The 18069-nt window shown below is 37.9% G+C and overlaps 1 protein-coding gene across 1 annotated transcript in view; it reads right to left on the bottom strand.

The window, feature by feature from the left end:
* Positions 1–2553: 2553 nt before the first annotated feature.
* Positions 2554–18069, bottom strand: part of COL19A1 (collagen type XIX alpha 1 chain) — a 1241599-nt gene continuing 1226083 nt past the window's right edge. Inside the window, exons 51-52 of the mRNA XM_082249430.1 lie at positions 13893–13970; positions 2554–3788 (exon numbers count right to left, since the gene is read on the bottom strand). Of these exons, the coding sequence (XP_082105556.1) occupies positions 3667–3788; positions 13893–13970 (200 nt within the window). The 3' untranslated portion in view covers positions 2554–3666. The remainder of the gene's footprint in view (positions 3789–13892; positions 13971–18069) is intronic.

Raw genomic sequence — 18069 nt, 5'->3', positions numbered from 1 at the left:
AAAAAAGTGAACTCTCCCTTAAAAAGCGATATAGTTTGATTGTGATTTAAATGATACTGATGTAAAAATTGATAAAATCAGTGCATCTTTTGTTAACGCTGAATCAAATGAAAATAGAGAGAGTAAAAACACACTGATATACTTGGAAAATAAGACTTCAATAAACGTAAAAAACGGCACAGTACGTAACATTTCTACTGCACAATAGACTTTCAAAGCAAATACAGGAAAACTTGATTACAAAGGTTTTAGTATTTAAAAACTCAAAATATATACAATATAAAGTTCTCTGTAGTGTATGTACACTCCCTGCATGTATGCACTGTGCATACAAGAGCACCTTTTTGGTATTCCTGATAAAACACATAAAATATACAAAAAGTAAAAGCAAAAAAAAAATTAAGACTTTTTTTTATAAAAAGAACAAATAAAATAAGTTTTCCATCTGCTGTCACATGCGTTCACATACTTTTACTGAAAACTGAGATTGAAAGCAGCATAAAAATCTGGAACTTATGTATGGATACATTGAGTTTAATGCAGTCAAGCATCTTTTAGAAGACCACTGTGTGTAATCATTATTAACTAGTTTGCCCTTTCAGGTATCTCTAAGAACCCAATTGCTTGCCATAAGAAATACAGACATTTCTTCTTTCAGTCCCTTTCATTGATGGAACTCCTTATGTGTTAAATGTCATTTTAAAGTAAAATATGTTATCCATCTCTGCCTGTAAAGAAATGTATTGCCCTTTTAGCATTTATTGTCTGCAATCATTTTAGTTTTGGGTAGAGTATGGAGGAACTAGCAGCATAGGAATAATGCTGATAACAATCATATGTTGCTATATATTATTTATCATCATTACTGATAAATAATATACATTATAATTGATGTACTGTTAAATGGTAAAGAGAGAAAACATACCATACATTTTTCTGCTTAATGGCATAGAGCGTTGAGGTATTCGGTGTTATGAGAAATTGTAAACACCACAACTATTAAGATTGTCTCTGTGGTCTTCATAGAATATAACTAGTTAGAATAGAAACTAGTTAGAAACAACATATCAAAAATATAACAACTACTGTGTTTATTCAGTTTTGCATGCTGAAATTTGGTGACATCCTATGAGCTGTCAGTACATTTTCAAGAGCCCCCTGATCCAGTACAACAGTATTTCATAATTATCATTGCTGAATATCCATACTGTTGGCAGTAGACTGCCTCAGGCCTGGGTAGCATTTACATTGTATCCAACAAACACCTATATTGCACTCTTTAATTAATATGCTCCTTTCTCCCTACTGTCTGGAAAACACTGCAGTGAAGGTAAAGCTACAAGTAAATATTGTATTATCGCAAATGTCCTCCCATTGCAATACTATTTTTACCACCAAAAAAGAACTACTTTATGTTGTAATTTTACTGGATATACTGTACGTTTGGCATTGCTTACACAGTAAAATCATTGCAGTGATATTTTGGAGAGGTGATCTACTCATACAATGCAACAAATCCAATGTACAGACAGATAAATATATATATATATATATATATATAAAAAAAAACATTAAGACTGTAGTAGTTTAAAATATTATGTGCAATTTTTCACATCTCAAATGTACATTTACCTATCAAGTTTTTTTTCTTTTCTTTTTTTTTTTCTTTTCATTTTTAATCATTTATAGTAAAATATCTACATATTTAAATAAAGAGAAATTGAAATAGTTACAAAAAGCGGTTAGTGAAGCTGCCTGTAATATAAATGTACACGTTTGCATGTGAATACTTACATATATATTATATTTATGCAACCAAAAGTCAGCAATGCTAATTAGTGCAAAATAAAGCCAGTCATATATAAAGAGCCAAAAAAGATATTGGGTAGAATGTTACCAATATAAATTATTATTATTATTTTTTTTTGCTGACTTCTGTGCTGCCAGTGTCAAACTAGCTAAAAAAACAACAGTGCTTCATAGCTACAATATTTTAATAAAATGTTTTTAATCCTTGCGCTTCCTTTACCACTCTAAATCACTGTATCCAGCCTTAGTTACATTGCCTAGCTACCTTTTTTTATTGTATAAACTCATAGATTTTTATTTATATCCTGAACTTTTGCAAGATACAGAAGCATTTGTTAAAATGATCACAGTTATATATATTCTGATGTATCTTGTATGTGGTTAATACATTTAAAAATAGCGTTCAGTATATACATTCTTTTTTAATTTCACATTATGTAATTTACATTTTTACAGTGACAAATGTTGGGACAACTATAACATCACTAAAAGCGCTTGTTGAGTTGCAGTAAAAAGGATTTATAGAAGTGAGATGTGAAGAAATTGGTAAGAGTTGACCGTAATCACCCCTGGCAGTGTTACAGTTTGCCCCAATCACTGTCATTTTGCTGGACAGTCTGTCTATATGTATTTGTAGAAAAAAATGTAAATAAATGTATGTAAGATAAAAAAAAAAAAAAATGATATATTGAATACTATCAATTATATTGAAACTTTCATGTTTGGCTGGCTAATTTATTTTTCTTTTTTTTTTTTTTAATCTGAGAAAGCTTTTTTGAATTGAACTTTGGGAAAGTTCAAACTGTAAAATTTTACTAAGAACAAACAGTAATTTATGGTTCTGTTCACACCTATGTTTGGGTGTGTTGTTTGTATTAATATTAGGTGTGTTTTAACATTCCTTACCATTCATCCAAATGTTATTTGTGTTATTTTGGAAGCTGCACAAAATCTTCAGTAAGCAGGACTTTTTTTTCAAGGCACCACAACCTAAATGCACCTAAAATGCACAGGTGTGAATACGCTTTAACAGCTAACAATGGACAAAGGTTGTTTGCAGAGATTTTTTTTACAACTGCAAACATGCTGCCTGCTTGCCACTGCAAACATTATAAGGAAATACAAGGATCACGTTTTTTTGCTAACAGTAGGTTATGTAAATCAGATTACACAATTTATACAAAATTCTATGAATAATATGTAACTAGAATCCGGAGTAGTAATGTAAAAAATGCACAGAGATGTAAATCATAGACAGGAAAAAATATTTGGCAATTTTCCTGTATAGAAAACCTGAAACAATTGACATTTTGATTTAAATCTCTACCATCTTGGTAGATAGAACCTATGAACTTTTGACAAGTATGGAAACTGCTACTTTAAGCAATATGGCTGTGTCTTCATAGAAGCTGTGGCAATTATGCCTTTGGTATTTTTTCTTCAAGCTTTATGCCTCACACATACTGAAAATTACAGTATTTCACAAAGTTTGCTAAAGGTAACACATGAAAGCTGAAAAAGCACATTTCACAGTTCACTGTACCTAATTACACATTAAAAATGCAGAGGAAATGTGTTTGTTAATTCCATAGTTGATGAAAAGCTGGCCACATCCCATATCTTTACTGGCAAGATTGGATAGATAGCTCAAGACCTGTAGCCTTATATTGACCAAATGAAATGACGTTGGAAGCAGCTGTATTACAAGGTAGGTGGCTTCTTAGACAAATGCCCCAATTGCATTGTGTAGCACTGTTTATGCCAGCAATGAGTTGACAGCATTGAATTGTCACTTCATCATCTTCAGTGTCCTACACCACAGGTGCCTGGTATGAAACTATGCCAGAGAAAAAAAGGTTATTTTCCATTTAACCTGGCTCGCCCATGTGCGGTGGGGTAATAACAATCCACAGGGTTACATCTTCCACTTATGCCAGGGGTTCCAGAAGGACCTTGAATGCCTGGGGGGCCAGGTTCACCTAAACAAAGGAAACCCAGTACACGTAATGTCAATAACCTATAGATACAAAATACCATAAATATTACAGAATAGTATGTGAATACCTATTGATGTTTCATTTTTGCTTTTGAATACATTGTTACAAAGAGAAAGTGCAGCCTGAAGAATAAAATACAGTTTTTCCTCAGCATTATCCTGTCTATATATACTGTAGTGGAAAATTAGCCAATGCACATAATGTAGCTGCATACACGAGTGTCCCTATTTCCAACCACACAGTTTTCCAATTACAGTCGTTAATATCTGGGAACTAATTTGTAGATTTTGCAGAAGAGCATCTCTATCGGACAATTTAAAAAATCCAAACTCACTTCATATGGAATATTATCAAATAAGACACTAAGTTTACTAGATCTTATATAAGGTATCTATTAATGAGTCTCTGGGTATCCTGTGTCAAACTGTCATCGCAAAACTTTTATTGCCTGAAACCACCAATCAGAAGCAAGCCTAAAAATGAAAAGTTGAAATCTGAAAGTCTGAATCTAATTTCTGGCTGTGGCTAGAAAAAGACAACTTTTACCACTGAATTTAAAATACAAGATGCCTGAGGTTCTTTAAACCTTTTTCAACTAAGAGGTGTAATAATTCCTCACAACTAGAAAAACTCATATTTATATTCATCACAAATTGGCTACAAAGTTTCACACTTCTACAGGATCAGCTAATTTTTCAAATTCAGGATCAGGATTTAGAACCTGCCCTCCCCCTTTCCATGTTAATATATGGGGGGGGGGGGGGGTTATATGCAGTCATAGTCAGGTCATCGTTTTTTTTTTTTTTTTTCTTTTCATCCCCCCTATCCTCCACAAAGTCAAACTTCTACAACACGCCTGTCAGGCCTGGCTGACCGAACTTTCCGTGAGAAACCGTCCTCGCAGCTCTACTTGATGACCTCCAACACAGGTATGATAACTCTACTACACATATGCACCTGCAACTGGCTACTTGCCCAAATATATGAAGCCTTAACAAGTCTGCAATTTTCCCTACTCCCCAATGTGTGTTAAGTTGATATCCTTAAATGCAAATGGCCTCAATAGACCATGTAAGAGGAAATTGCTATTGACTCATTTTCACCGTGATAAAGCCCCAAAATGCACCAACAAACTCTACCCCTTCATCTATACTGCTAATGCCCCTGAGAAGAAAAAGGGGGTATTAATTGCAATTAAAACTACTGTAGCGTTCACGCCCCATGATGTGGTATCTGACCCCCATGGCCGCTACCTCATCCTGACCTGTGACATGAATAATGTTACTTATACCATCCTGAATGTTTATGCCCCTAATGTAGGTCAACTGTCTTTCCTGCGTAAACTTCTAAAGAAGGTCAAATGCATTCAAAAAAGCCAGCTGTTTGTGTACGGAGACTTTAATTCTATTCTTGACCCGACCAAGGATACCACGGCAGCGAAACCCGCTAAACACAGCCCTCTTTTGTCCTTCACTCACGAAACACATCTGTATGACACCTGGAGATGTTTGAACCCCACAGAGAGACTACACCTTCTTTTCTGTGGCACACAGAACATACTCTAGAATAGATATGTGTTTTGTGGATTCTGACCTTTTACAGCGAGTGGCTTGTGCAGAGATTCATTCGATTACCTAGTCAGACCATGCCCTGGTTTCAGGGACCTTGAGAGACGAACATATTCCGATTCAACCTACACTGTGGCGCAACAATACTTACCTGTTGTCGCTGCAGCGTATACAGAACTGAAATCTTAACTTGAGTTCGCATACAAATGTTTTTAATATTTGGTGTGCGCACAAAGCTGTTAGTAGGGGGTTATTGATCCAAATTTGCGCAAGGGAGAGGAGGCAGAGGGTGCACGCGATTGATACATTGCTGTCCCAAAATAAATATCTGGAACAACAGACCAAGAAAACCCCTATACCAAAACTGATTACTGAACTTCTTCAATGTAGGCAAAACCTCTGCCTGCAATTGATGCAAGAACAGGAGAAATCCCTTAACTTCCCTGGCAGCATGATTATGTCAGGAATTTTGTACCAAAGCGGTACAATTTTTAGAATGGAAATTTGGTGTTATGTATTGTAGGCGTACAATTCTTAGTAATTACTTACTTAAACCTGACCAAACAAGACTCTAGTAGACATCCCAGATGTGATAAAGTTTGAAACACAAAATCATAAATTATAATATAATTATAATATAATAAATAACTATAAATAAGTTAAAGTATATATATGTGGCAAGGGGTTACCGCTAATGGCACTGAAATTCCACCCCGAGCCACACTCAGGAATACCACCAGGGAGGTTAAGAAATGGAAAGGTAAATTTTACTCTCAGGGAAATAGGGCAGGTAAGCTTTTGGCTAACATGCAGAAAGCGCCAGCTGAAGGCAAAGTTGCCTTCGATTATAGACCCCTCTGGTGGATCTCGTGTGTTCCTACCAAAAGCCATAGCAAATGCTTTCCAAAAGTATTATCACTCTCTTTACAATCTGAAAGAGGAATCGGATACCCCTCAGCCCACGGCCACTTCTATCCATGGCTTTCTGGATTCTGCCTGTCTGCCAACTGTGGACAGGCCGACTCTGGCCAAGCTGAATGAACCCTTTTACCTCCCTTGAAGTTAAACAGGTTATTAACTGCCTAGCTAATAATAAATCCCCTGGAGCCAATGGCTTCTCTGTTGAACATTATAAAGCCTTTGCTAACATTCTTGTCCCACATATGACAGTGATGTTCAATGCGGCGGCGACCTCTGTGTCCTTCCCACCTGAAATGCTCCAGGCAGTAGTGGTAACCTTGCCAAAGCAGTGGAAGAAGTCGGATCACCCTACCAATTTCAGGCCAATATCCTTACTAAATACCGATGCTAAGATTTATGTCAAAATACTAGCCAACCGGTTAGCAGAAGTGACGCCTTCTCTTATTCAAGCAGACCAGGTGGGTTTTGTCAAGGGCAGGCAGGCCTCCGATGGTGCTCGAAGGATGTTTGACCTCCACAAAATTGCAGAGACACTTAGAACACCCTCAATCTTTTTGACATCGGACGTGGAAAAGGCATCTGATAGGATGCATTTGGGCTACTTAAAAGCTGTTCTACAGAAATTTGGCCTGAATGGCTTTGTGAGTTCTGCCATATTGGCTTTATATACTTCTCCTTCAGCACCAGTATATAGCTCAAACGCCCTATTGGACTTCTTCAGCATCTCTAATGGTACCAGGCCGGGGTGTCCCCTGTCTCCCATCATTTTCACGTTAATCATGGAACCCTTAACCCTTGCCAATATCCGCTCCAACTACTCTATCAAGGGAGTTGAGGTCGGCAAGTACCCCCATAAAATTGGCTTATTTGCCAATGATGTTTTTCTTATCCTTACAGATCCGGCTTCCTCTCTGGCGGAGGTGCAAAAAGTACTTGAGCGTTTTAGCTTAGCTTCCTACTATAAACTGAACGCTTCTAAATCGTTACTGTTACCTATCAAAATCCCCCAAAAATTGGCGACCACTTTAAAATCACAATTCCCTTATGAATGGGCACTGGGCTCACTACCCTATTTAGGCATCCATCTGACCAGTCCCACCATTAAAACATATGATGCAAATTTTCCCTCCCTGCTTCTGGAAATCAAACGCGAATTGACTCATATCACCACTTATGAACTATCCTGAATTGGCCGGATAGCGGCATTCAAAATGCTAATTCTCCTGAAACTTTTGTACTTTTTCCGGACAATTCCAATTCCTCTACCTAACTCCTTTTTTGTCACCCTTGACATGGAGCTGCGACAATATATATGGAGAGGTAAAAATGCCAAAATCCCTTACAACACCCTAATAAAGCAAATGCACATGGGAGGAGTGGGACTCCCTGTGTTGAGTACATACCATAAAGCAGCCATTTTGGAACAGCTAAAAAAATGGTTCAATCCTGACTCCGAAAAATTGTGGATCCAGATTGAACGGGCAGACTTAGATAGGGGGATATTCAACCTTATATACTCTACAATGGGGATCCTGACACATCCCTCCCCACACCTGGCAATTCTAGTTATGGGCATTGATAAATTCCCACCCCAATATAGGACCATAGTGTTTCACATATTGACCGCATCCCGTACAACGCTGACGGCAAATTGGAAAACGAACTTAGCATCCAATGTACCAGAAGTAATTAACCAAGTTAAAATCCAATATCATTATGAAAGGGCAGTTGCTTGGAACTCCCATTCCCTGAAAACTTTTGATTCCAGATGGGCAGCGTAGACTCTTCATAATCCCTGTTTATAATACAGTACCATCCTGTTACACATTATATTGGTATTAATGTATAGTTTCCCGATCGCTCGATGACTGACATGCAGCAGTTTGACTAAACTCCCCTTTCCCCAATCCCTTTTGTCCCTCTACTCTCTCTCTTTTTCGTTCTCCTTACTTTTTCTTTATTATAAGTTTTCCTTCTATGCACAAGGGTATTCCTAGGTACGTCTATGCTTCAGATGTCCTGGGCAACAACTGTAATTTACTGTGTATGTTCATACAGTTACATTTGTTTACTTATATCGGTAGTCCTACTGGAGGTCTAGAGTAACATGTGGGGGGGAGGGGGCATGGCGAGGCTGGGGCATGGGGTGGTGTGCCCGCTCTTGGGCACAGGAGGATTCTAGTTGAGGTATCCGGGAGCAGGGGGGGCAGCAGCCTTGCTCTGGTGTCCTGCGGTTCCTGTGGTGTGCTGCAAGCCATAGCTACCTGGAAGGACAACCAAGACCGTACTCTAAGATGGGCCTCTAAATTTCATGTTATGATAGAGGATACCTGCCTTATGTGATTGGCCACAACAAGGAATACCAGTGTTATTGGTAATGTCATTGCTGATTACAATCTACTGTAATGTTTGTTTTTCTTTTTATATGAAAATTTAATAAAAATTATTGAAATATAAAAGGGCCATCTGTTCACCCCCAGAATTTTTGAGGTTTGTATTAAGTAAATAAAATGATAATCCATTTCTTAAATAAGAATTGTGATTTTTGTTGAGCTGTATTTCCATTAAGTTAACCATTAAATGAATGCATTAAGTTAATCATTTTGTATAGGGTACTGAGAGATTTACTTCTTGTTTTTTGCCCTTGCTACTTCTTGATAATCTCTGGGTGGCATAGGTACCATCCTGGCCATCGGGGATTATCTCTCGCGGGGTTAAGTGTCACCATCAAGCTATGTATGTATAAATGATGATATGCCATGCTATGCCATACCTCTGGCCTCTCCTGGCCAGTGGTTTTTTGATATATGTTATGACATTATTTGTATTTTTTGCTAATTTATCCATTTCTTTAATAGATCTGAATACAAGCTCTCTTTTTAGATGTTTAGGAACTCTCTGTTAACATAAGACCCCTGAAGAAGCGGACAAGATACCGCGAAACATGTTGGGCAAGAAATCTACACACTAGGCATTGTGTCCTTTGTGGTATCATGAGTATTCTTTCATTTTTATGTGCTGTTTTTAGACGCTTTGTTTGTGTCTTCATTTATGAACTTTTTAAATTTGTTGTGAACTAATACATTTATATGATTTTTTAACAATATGTACGTATAGCTTTACTGTACCCAGAAAGTCCTTATGCCTCCCTCCTCCTCCTCTTTCTCTCGATTCAATTGATTTCAGGACGAAGGTACTTTTTCTAGTATTACCTATTTTGACACCCCATCAACTACAACAGTAGGTTTAGTGAAATTAGACCACTTTAATGCTTCAATTCATAACAGAGCACTTTATTATCACCTCAACACATGCTGCTTAGCATTTTAGTCCCTGGAGCACAAATAAGGAAGTCTGATTGTGTCCAGCTTGCACACCTCCTAGCACTTTTAATTCACTTTTATGGTACCAATAGCTCTGTTGGTTGTGATAGGAGAGATGGAAATGTGATTGTCAGACAGTGTTGTCATTTGTATTTTATGTTCAGTAGGATGTAATTTTTGGAGGGGAGGGGATCCTCAGTTGAACTTTTGATATAATCAGTTGCTTGTTATAAAGTGATTTAATTATATATAGCATCTCCATTGACCTTTTCTAATCCTTTTACATGTATATTGAATTTTGGTTTGGAGTTGAGATTTGAATTCTATGATACCATTCCTTTATGCAATAACATGATACTCAACACACACTGTTTCGTTAACATTGTTCCTTCTATAGTATTTCTGTATGGGGATGATTTCACTGAAATTATTTAAAAAAAACATCTAAGTACCTTTTTCCTAATCTCTATACAGCTGTCACATGACCCAGATCTTTCCCAAGCCTGTCTGCAGGAAAACAAAAGCAGGAGGAGCGTCTAGTCCTCTGCTGATAGTTACATGTTGAAAATATAAAAACAGCTTTTGGAATACAAATAAAAATAAATAATTAATATAAATAAACAGTTTTTAATTGTCTTACAAATATAAACAATATTGTCAAAAGTATTGGGACACCTGCCTTTACGAGTAAATGAATTTTAATGGCATCCCAGTCTTAGTCCGCTGGGTTCAATAATGAGTTGGCCCACCCTTTGGAGCTGTAACAGTTTTAACTCTTCTGGGAAGGCTGTCCTCAAGGTTTAGGAATGTGTCTATGAGAATGTTTGACCATTCCTCTAGAAGCGCATTTGCGAGGTCTGGCCCTGATGTTGGACAAGAAGGCCTGCCTCCCAGTGTCCTCTCTAATTCATCCCAAAGGTGTTCTATCAGGTTTCGGTCAGGACTCTGTGTAGGCCAGTCAAGTTCCTCCACCAAAAACTCACTCGTTCATGTCTTTATGGACCCTGGCTTGTTGGAAAAGGAAGGGGCCATCCCCAAACTGTTTCCACAAAGTTGGAAGCATGAAATTGCCAACAATGTCTTCCTATGCTAACGCCTTAAGAGTTCCCTTCACTGGAACTAGGGGGCCAAGCCCAACCCCTGAAAAACAACCCCACACAATAATCCCCCCTCCACCAAATGATTTGAGCCAGTACAAACATTCCCATAAACACACCCCTATACCTTGTGGACAGCCTTTCCAGAAGAGTTAAAGCTCTTATAGCTGCAAACTCAATATTGAACCCTACAGACTAAGACTAGGATGCCAATAAAGTTCACATGCATGAACAGGCAGGCTTCCCAATACTTTTGACAATATAGTGTATATTTGAAATTAAATCGTTATTATTTGTTAGCAATAACATGGTGTGGGCAGATTTCTGCCAGTCACAGGCTGTGTCACGCCCCTCCAGCCTGTGTCTTAGAATAAGAAGGAGGTAAAGTGTCTTAGAATAAGAAGGAGGTAAAGCCTCCATTAACCTAATATACTGCCCCCATTGTGTTTAGCTGGTTACTGGGCATGGAGGAGGAAAGAGGGAGTGGGCTATCATTTACCACTGTTTATATGCCCAGATGTGCTGCTCAGATGTGATAGGGAGGAAACGCACTGAAAACTACTGAAGGGGCCCTATTGAAGAAGTTGAAGGCTATTGGTTAGCTCTGACGTAACGCGTATAGGGGCGGAGCCTGCATACCTGACGTTGTACTTTCCCTTTGTCCCAGCTGCATGTGTATCTGTCTGCATTGCGTGCACCGCTGAGTGCCGCTAAATGTGAGTACCTTTTACTATATCTAATAAAGACATTGGTATTCAGACGGAGAGCACTATATATGTCCCCTTTGTTTTATATATACACCAATTTCTGAGTTTGATTGGAGTTCATCCATCCCCACCTGAGTGATCTATGTTGGGCTGTCTGAGAGCTAGGTGAGGATAATCCCCAGGCTGCTACAGCTGATATATGCGATCTTTGACCCTTTATGGGTCTGTGGCTGAGGTGAGAGACCAATCTAGCCAGTGGTGGGATATATGCCTATATAAACCTAGTTTAAATACCCTATTGCTATAAGCCTCTCATTTTAAAGCACCTGGCAGAGCACTTCAACCTAAAATCTAGTTGCTAAATATGTGTCAGAATTTTTTTCTGTGGCCTAAATAAAAGGAACCTTCTCACATATACAGCAGAAGAAAAAAAAGCTGAAAGTGTGCTTAATGTGTGTAAATGCCTGCACATTACATCTCTATGGAAACCACTTGGGTGGATATCTCCTAGAGTTTTCATACTTAAAGCGTTTGTTATCCTAACATTTCATATTCCTCATATGTGCCTGCTGTACCATGTACTTGTATGAGAAAGTATCCTGTTCTCTTTGTATTGCTTCCTCTGGTTTTCCTTCTATTCCCCTTGCTTTCCTTTTATAAACTGACCACATTGCTAAGCAATGTGGTCAGTTCTTTAGCTATGCTGGGAACACATCCTGCTCTCCTCCAATGATCAGACTTGTCCTGACAACCCCCTGCTGCACAGCCATTCACTTATTAAAAAAACGGAAGAAAAAAAAGGTAGGTATATGTTTTTTTTTTCATATCTATACAAACATGTTTTACTTTTCATTTCTATTTTAAATGGAATGGGTTGTGATTGTTTAAAAACACTTTAAATAGAAGCCCAGCCAAAGCTTTTTCAGTTTTTGATGGGGAGGGGTTTGTTTTTCCTGCTATCTTGGGCTCTGTAAAAGAGATGTCCTTATCTACTGTCACAGGGGCAATGGATTTACTAGAAAGAAGGAGGGATAATCTGCAAAAGGCACAAAGACAGGAATCAAATGCTGACCAGGTTTTTAGCCTTTTCCCCATGGTGATTCTCCTCCCCTCATGTTTTAAAATGTACCCATTAATGATGTTATGTGCCAGTTAATAAGGAAGGAAGCATACAGAACAAAAAGTATATCTGAGCAGCTGCACTCCAATGCAAATATTTATTGAAAAGAGGATAAAAATACCACCGCATACAGGGGTACAGATCAAAGACAGCTGGCGCGTTTCACACTAACAGTGCTTAATCATAGCTATATAGCTATGATTAAGCACTGTTAGTAGTGTGAAACGCGCCAGCTGTCTTTGATCCGTATCTCTGTGTGCTGTGGTATTTTTTTATCCTCTTTTCAATAAATATTTGCATTGGAGTGCGGCTGTCCAGACATACTTTTTGTTCTATATGGCTTGCACATTGAGCCTGCACCCTGCACCTGTGCTGCTACTGTGAGGATTTTTTAAGGCATTTTCACCTGGAGCGGTGTGTGGTCTCGAAGGAAGCATACACTTGGGCATTGCTGATGTGGGCTGAATTATTAGTTTGTTTGGAAACTATCTTATACAATAATTTCTATGTATGTTGCCATTGCTTTACAGGAAGTGGAAAAATGATTTACTGAATAAGGGAAGGTCATTCATATACTAATACCACCTGTATACTTAGCTATATGGTACATCTTTCACAGTAGTATTCTTTAAAAGTCTGAATAGCTTGAACATAAGTACGAGTACATGCTATGAACACTGAAAAAATAGTGTTTATATGATAGGAATATACACAGTATTTATATCTGTCATAGTGTTTAAACTAGTGTTTCTCAACCTTTTTCAGTCAATTCACCCTTTAAAAAGATTCACACTCTGTAGGCATCTCATTCTAAAATGTGAAAAAAAAATGTAACTAATAGAGTTACATAACCCAGTTGCATTCACGCATGTAGGACACATTAACGTAGATTTATTCCTTTAAAGCCAATACACTTTTGCAGACTGGTAATGGCTAGAATTGCAGGGTTTCTCTTCTGCCTTCCTCATCTAAAGTCATCACAATGCTGATGGAGAGGGGTAGGGAAAGTGCAAACAGAGATGCTGTGCAGGTGCCCAACATCTCCCTCATCAACCAATGATATCATTGGTTGTTAAGGTGCCTATGTCTGGCCCACATGGTGTCTGAAGGTTGTAAAGTTGCACAATGAAAACCTTTGGCATTGAGTAACAATAGGGAAGTCTTGTGCCACCCTCTGACTTATATACAATTTATTAGCAACTTTTAGGCACCTCTGAAGAACTCAGAAGGCACTCTGGTTAAAAAAAAGGCTAGTTTAAACCTCAAGTACAACAGTAATATAATAGAGATCCTGGTGTAGTCACTGCAGCAAAGTTGTGAAGAAAAAAAAAAACAATTTAAAGTGATTACCTGTAGGTCCTGTGGGGCCTGTGCTCCCTGGAAGACCAATTCCAAATTCACCTCTTTCACCTTTCTGTCCTCTCAAACCTATTACATGGAAGAAACAAATAATTTATGAACAGTGAACGCACACAGAATGTTTCTATACCTGGCTCCATAGAACTGGACATCAGTAAAAAGAGCTTATGAAAAGTAAATAAAATGAACTCTGGACCAGCGCTAGAAGTAATATCAATTGTCTAACTAACATGCTTACAAAACAACAACACTTAAGACACCAAGCACAGTTATACACATGGATATAACAGAAACATTGAACAAAATTGGTCATCATAAGGTGCAGATTTATGTTGAACATTACAACTCTTGCAGGAGCTACAAAATAAGAAAAATGTCTGCACACACAGCTTTACTAAAGTGTTAGTGGGTTATTACAGCTGTAGATCTTCAAGGTCCTGTATAAAACAAAAATTGTGCATCATCTATGAATTACAAAAATAGCCTGTAATAAACAGAACAATAAAGTTATATAGAAGGTTAACAACCCCATTGTAATACCCATTTTGATGTGGAAGGTCTGTAACTGCAAAATAATAGTGGACGCTGCAACCAATAATATGAAGTGCATTAGTCAGCCTTGTAACCATAACCTTGCATAAATAGTACTTAACCAAGATAAAATAATTCAAGTAAGAACTAATAACATAATAAACCAACCATGTCCTAGGAAAGTAAGGCCATCTGTTGCCTGCAAATCCATAACGCTAACTTCAAGGTAATTCTGATTAGGAGCTCCTGAATCTTAACAAGTAGCTTCTGGGTTTTTAGTAGTGACCACATCCTACACTGCAAAGTGTGTCTTGGCAACCCATTAAATGCTGACACAGCATTTTGGAACTAAGTGAGAACATGCTTAGCAGTCAGAAACTGGGTACAATAGAGATATGATTAAGTTACTAGTCATTGTCCCTAGGACTAATATTCTAATATAAAGGTAATATAAAGTTTAATATGTGTTTTTTCAGTACAGGCATACTTTAAGATCAATTTTCGAGCTATAAGCAAATTTGGAAAACAGGACATGTTAAATGAATGTTTTGCATGGACTGAAAAGGTTGAGACAATCATAATTTACAACTGACAATTGCACCCAAAAATATACTCCCTCAATGGATTCTTAAATCTCTCTGTGACTCCAATGAGGGATTTCCTTGTTTGTGGTTGTTGTTACAAAGTCAAATATAAGAAGTTAGCATGAGGCCAAGTCAGCTTGCCAGCAGTCATACAAAACTAAAATGTCAATGTTGGTTAAGTTTGGTCCATAAGGTTTTACCAAATCTAAAACACACATTTCCTTACATCATTTTTTAAACAATTATTTATATCCATAGTTCTATGTTTAAAAATGTTCATACATTTGTAGCAGAGTGCTGTTTGTTACTGTTGTTAGATTATCAGTCATTTCAAATAAAAAAAAAATGAATATGATTGATTATCATGCCTAAAATATGAAGTATGCAGATGAGGAAAGTTTGATTAGATTGTTCAGCAGAGGGTCTATTTGGGGTTACCTAGAATTTATAATAAATAAAAGTTAGAATTTTCATTTCAAGCAAGTTAAACCATAAATGTACATAGAAAAAAACAAGGCATTTCCCCCATTATTTTACAGAAGTGCATATGAGATTTAAAGTAAAACTTTCCTAAAACAAATAAAGAAGCTGCCATTACTGAACTCCTTGTGAAAATGCTAGTTGTCTGGATGTTATACTGACCTTCTAGCCCCAATACATGCTTAATCTCTGAGCTGGGATAAGTGTTCAGATGAGGAAAGTTGGAATAAAGCTTGTGTCGGCATACAAAAATTAGAAGTCAGCAATGGCAGCTTTTATGACTGTCTCAGGAAATGATTTCTTTAACCCCTTCACCCCAACATCACACAAATATGCATACCTCCCAGCACAGAGACCAGGGTCTCACTGAGAGCCCGGGACCCATACTAACGATTGGGACCCGAAACTCCCGATTCCGAGTCACCTGATCGCTGTGATAGCCTCTGATTGGCTATCACAGTGATCAGGCACTGTGAAGCCCACCCCCATGTTTTATTTTTCTGTGAACGGAGGAGAGAGATACATCTCTCCGTCCTTGCATAGGAAAAAAAAGTGTGTGTGTAAAAAAAAAAGAAAAATTAAATAATAATAACAATAATAAAAATTTTTAAAAAACCCTAGATCAAGATTTGATCTAGGTCAGTGCCAGGGTTAGTGTTTGGGTCAATGTCAGGTTTAAAGGTCAAGGTCAGGTTTAAAGGTCAGGGTCAGGTTTAAAGGTCAGGGTCAGTAGTTTTTTTTTGGGGGGGGGGAGCAGAATTTTTTTTTAACCACTTGCCGACTCACATGGAGCGCACTGCGGCAAAGTGGTTCATTATCGTCCAGCGACGTAGGTCTACATCGCTGGACTCCTCCCCTTCTGGGCGCCGCACGCGCCGCCGGAGGTTCACTCCCACTGTATTCAGACACAGCGGGAGTCAGGCCAGGGGAGGAGAGGCAGTGATCACCGCCGCTCTTCGCCGATCGTCGGGGATCGAGCGAGGAAATCCGCCCGCTTGTGTAAACAAAGAGGGCGGATCTCCTAAGTGACAGGCAGGGACAGATTACAGCATTCAGCATAGCTGAACCTGTGATCTGTACCTGTCTCACACAGTCCCCTCCCCCCATATACGTCAGTAAGCACCAGGCATAAATTAACCCCTTGATCACCAATAAAAGTTAACCCCTTCCCTGCCAGTGTCATTTTTACAGTAACAGTGCATATTTATAGCACTGATTACTGTAGTAATGTCACTGGTGTCAATTAGGGGTCCGATCTGTCCACCGCAATGTTGCAGTCCCGCAAAAAAAATCGCAGATCGCCGCCATTACTAATTAAAAAAAAAACCAATAAAAATGACATAAATTTCCCATAGTTAGTAGCTGCGATAAGTTTTGCGCAAACCAATCAAAATATGCTTATTGCTATTTTTTTTACCAAACATATGTAGCAGAAAACAAAATGGGCTAAAATGTTAAAAAATTTTGATTTTTACATTTTTTTGGGGGGGAGAATTTCATATAAAAAATTTGAAAAATATTATTATTTTTTCAAACTTGTCGCTCTTTTTTTGTTTATAGCGCGAAAAGTAAAAATCGCACAGGTGATCAAATACCACCAAAAGAAAGCTCTATTTATGGGGAAAAAAAGGACATACATTTAATTTGGGTACAGCATCGCGCGGCCGCGCAATTGTCCGTTAAAATAATGCAGGGCCGAATCACAAAATATGGCCTGGTCAGGAATGGGATAAAATCTTCCGGTCTTCAAGCGGTTAAAAATACGCTCATTGAGAATTTTTTTGTCACAGACATGTAGCTAAATACATTTTGGCCTAAATATATGACAAAAATTGAATATATTGGATATTTTTTAACTGTCATCGCAAAAAAAGAAAAGCGCAGAGGTGATCAAATACCACCAAAAGAAAGCTCTGTTTGTAGGAAAAAAAGGACGTCAATTTCGTTTGGGTACGGCGTTGCATGACCGCGCAATTGTCAGTTAAAGTTGCACAGTGCCGAATCTCAAAAAGTGGCCTGGACGTAAAGCAGGAAAATCCTCCGGTCCTAAAGTGGTTAAATTGGTATCAGTGTCAGTGTCTGTATGTTTTAGGTGGAATTAAAAAAAGCAAAATGTGTACTATTGTTTTTGGGCTGTACTATGGGTACATACAACACCTAACATACACATATGTGGTATCACTGCGATCATCAGGAGCAGGAGAATTTATTTTAAACTGTTCTTTGGTGGTAGGTTATGGCAGTACCAAGAACGATACAGCTAAATTTAAAAATTTTTTTTTTATTATTTTGGGCCAGTTTTCATTTGATAATAAAAGAAAAACAGGAGATATCCATAACCATTTAAATGAAAGCCCAACATGTCCTGAAAAAAACAAGGTATAATTCACATGGATGCACAAAGTAGGTGTGATGTGATGTACTGTTTTACTAACACATGTCAAAGTCACAAAATTGGGATTAGGCATTTAGATTTGCTTTACCCTTAGGTGTGAAGGGGTTACATTCTAAATGACTGGTACATTTATCTTAACAAGCAACTGAATACTGGATGGCTTTTCATATCCAGCCAT

This window comes from Pelophylax lessonae (genome assembly GCF_965119305.1).
Source record: "Pelophylax lessonae genome assembly, chromosome: 3".
In the NCBI taxonomy this organism is placed as follows: domain Eukaryota; kingdom Metazoa; phylum Chordata; class Amphibia; order Anura; family Ranidae; genus Pelophylax; species Pelophylax lessonae.
The sequence above is the reverse complement of the archived record's forward strand: the minus strand, read 5'-3'. Positions and strand labels throughout refer to the sequence as shown.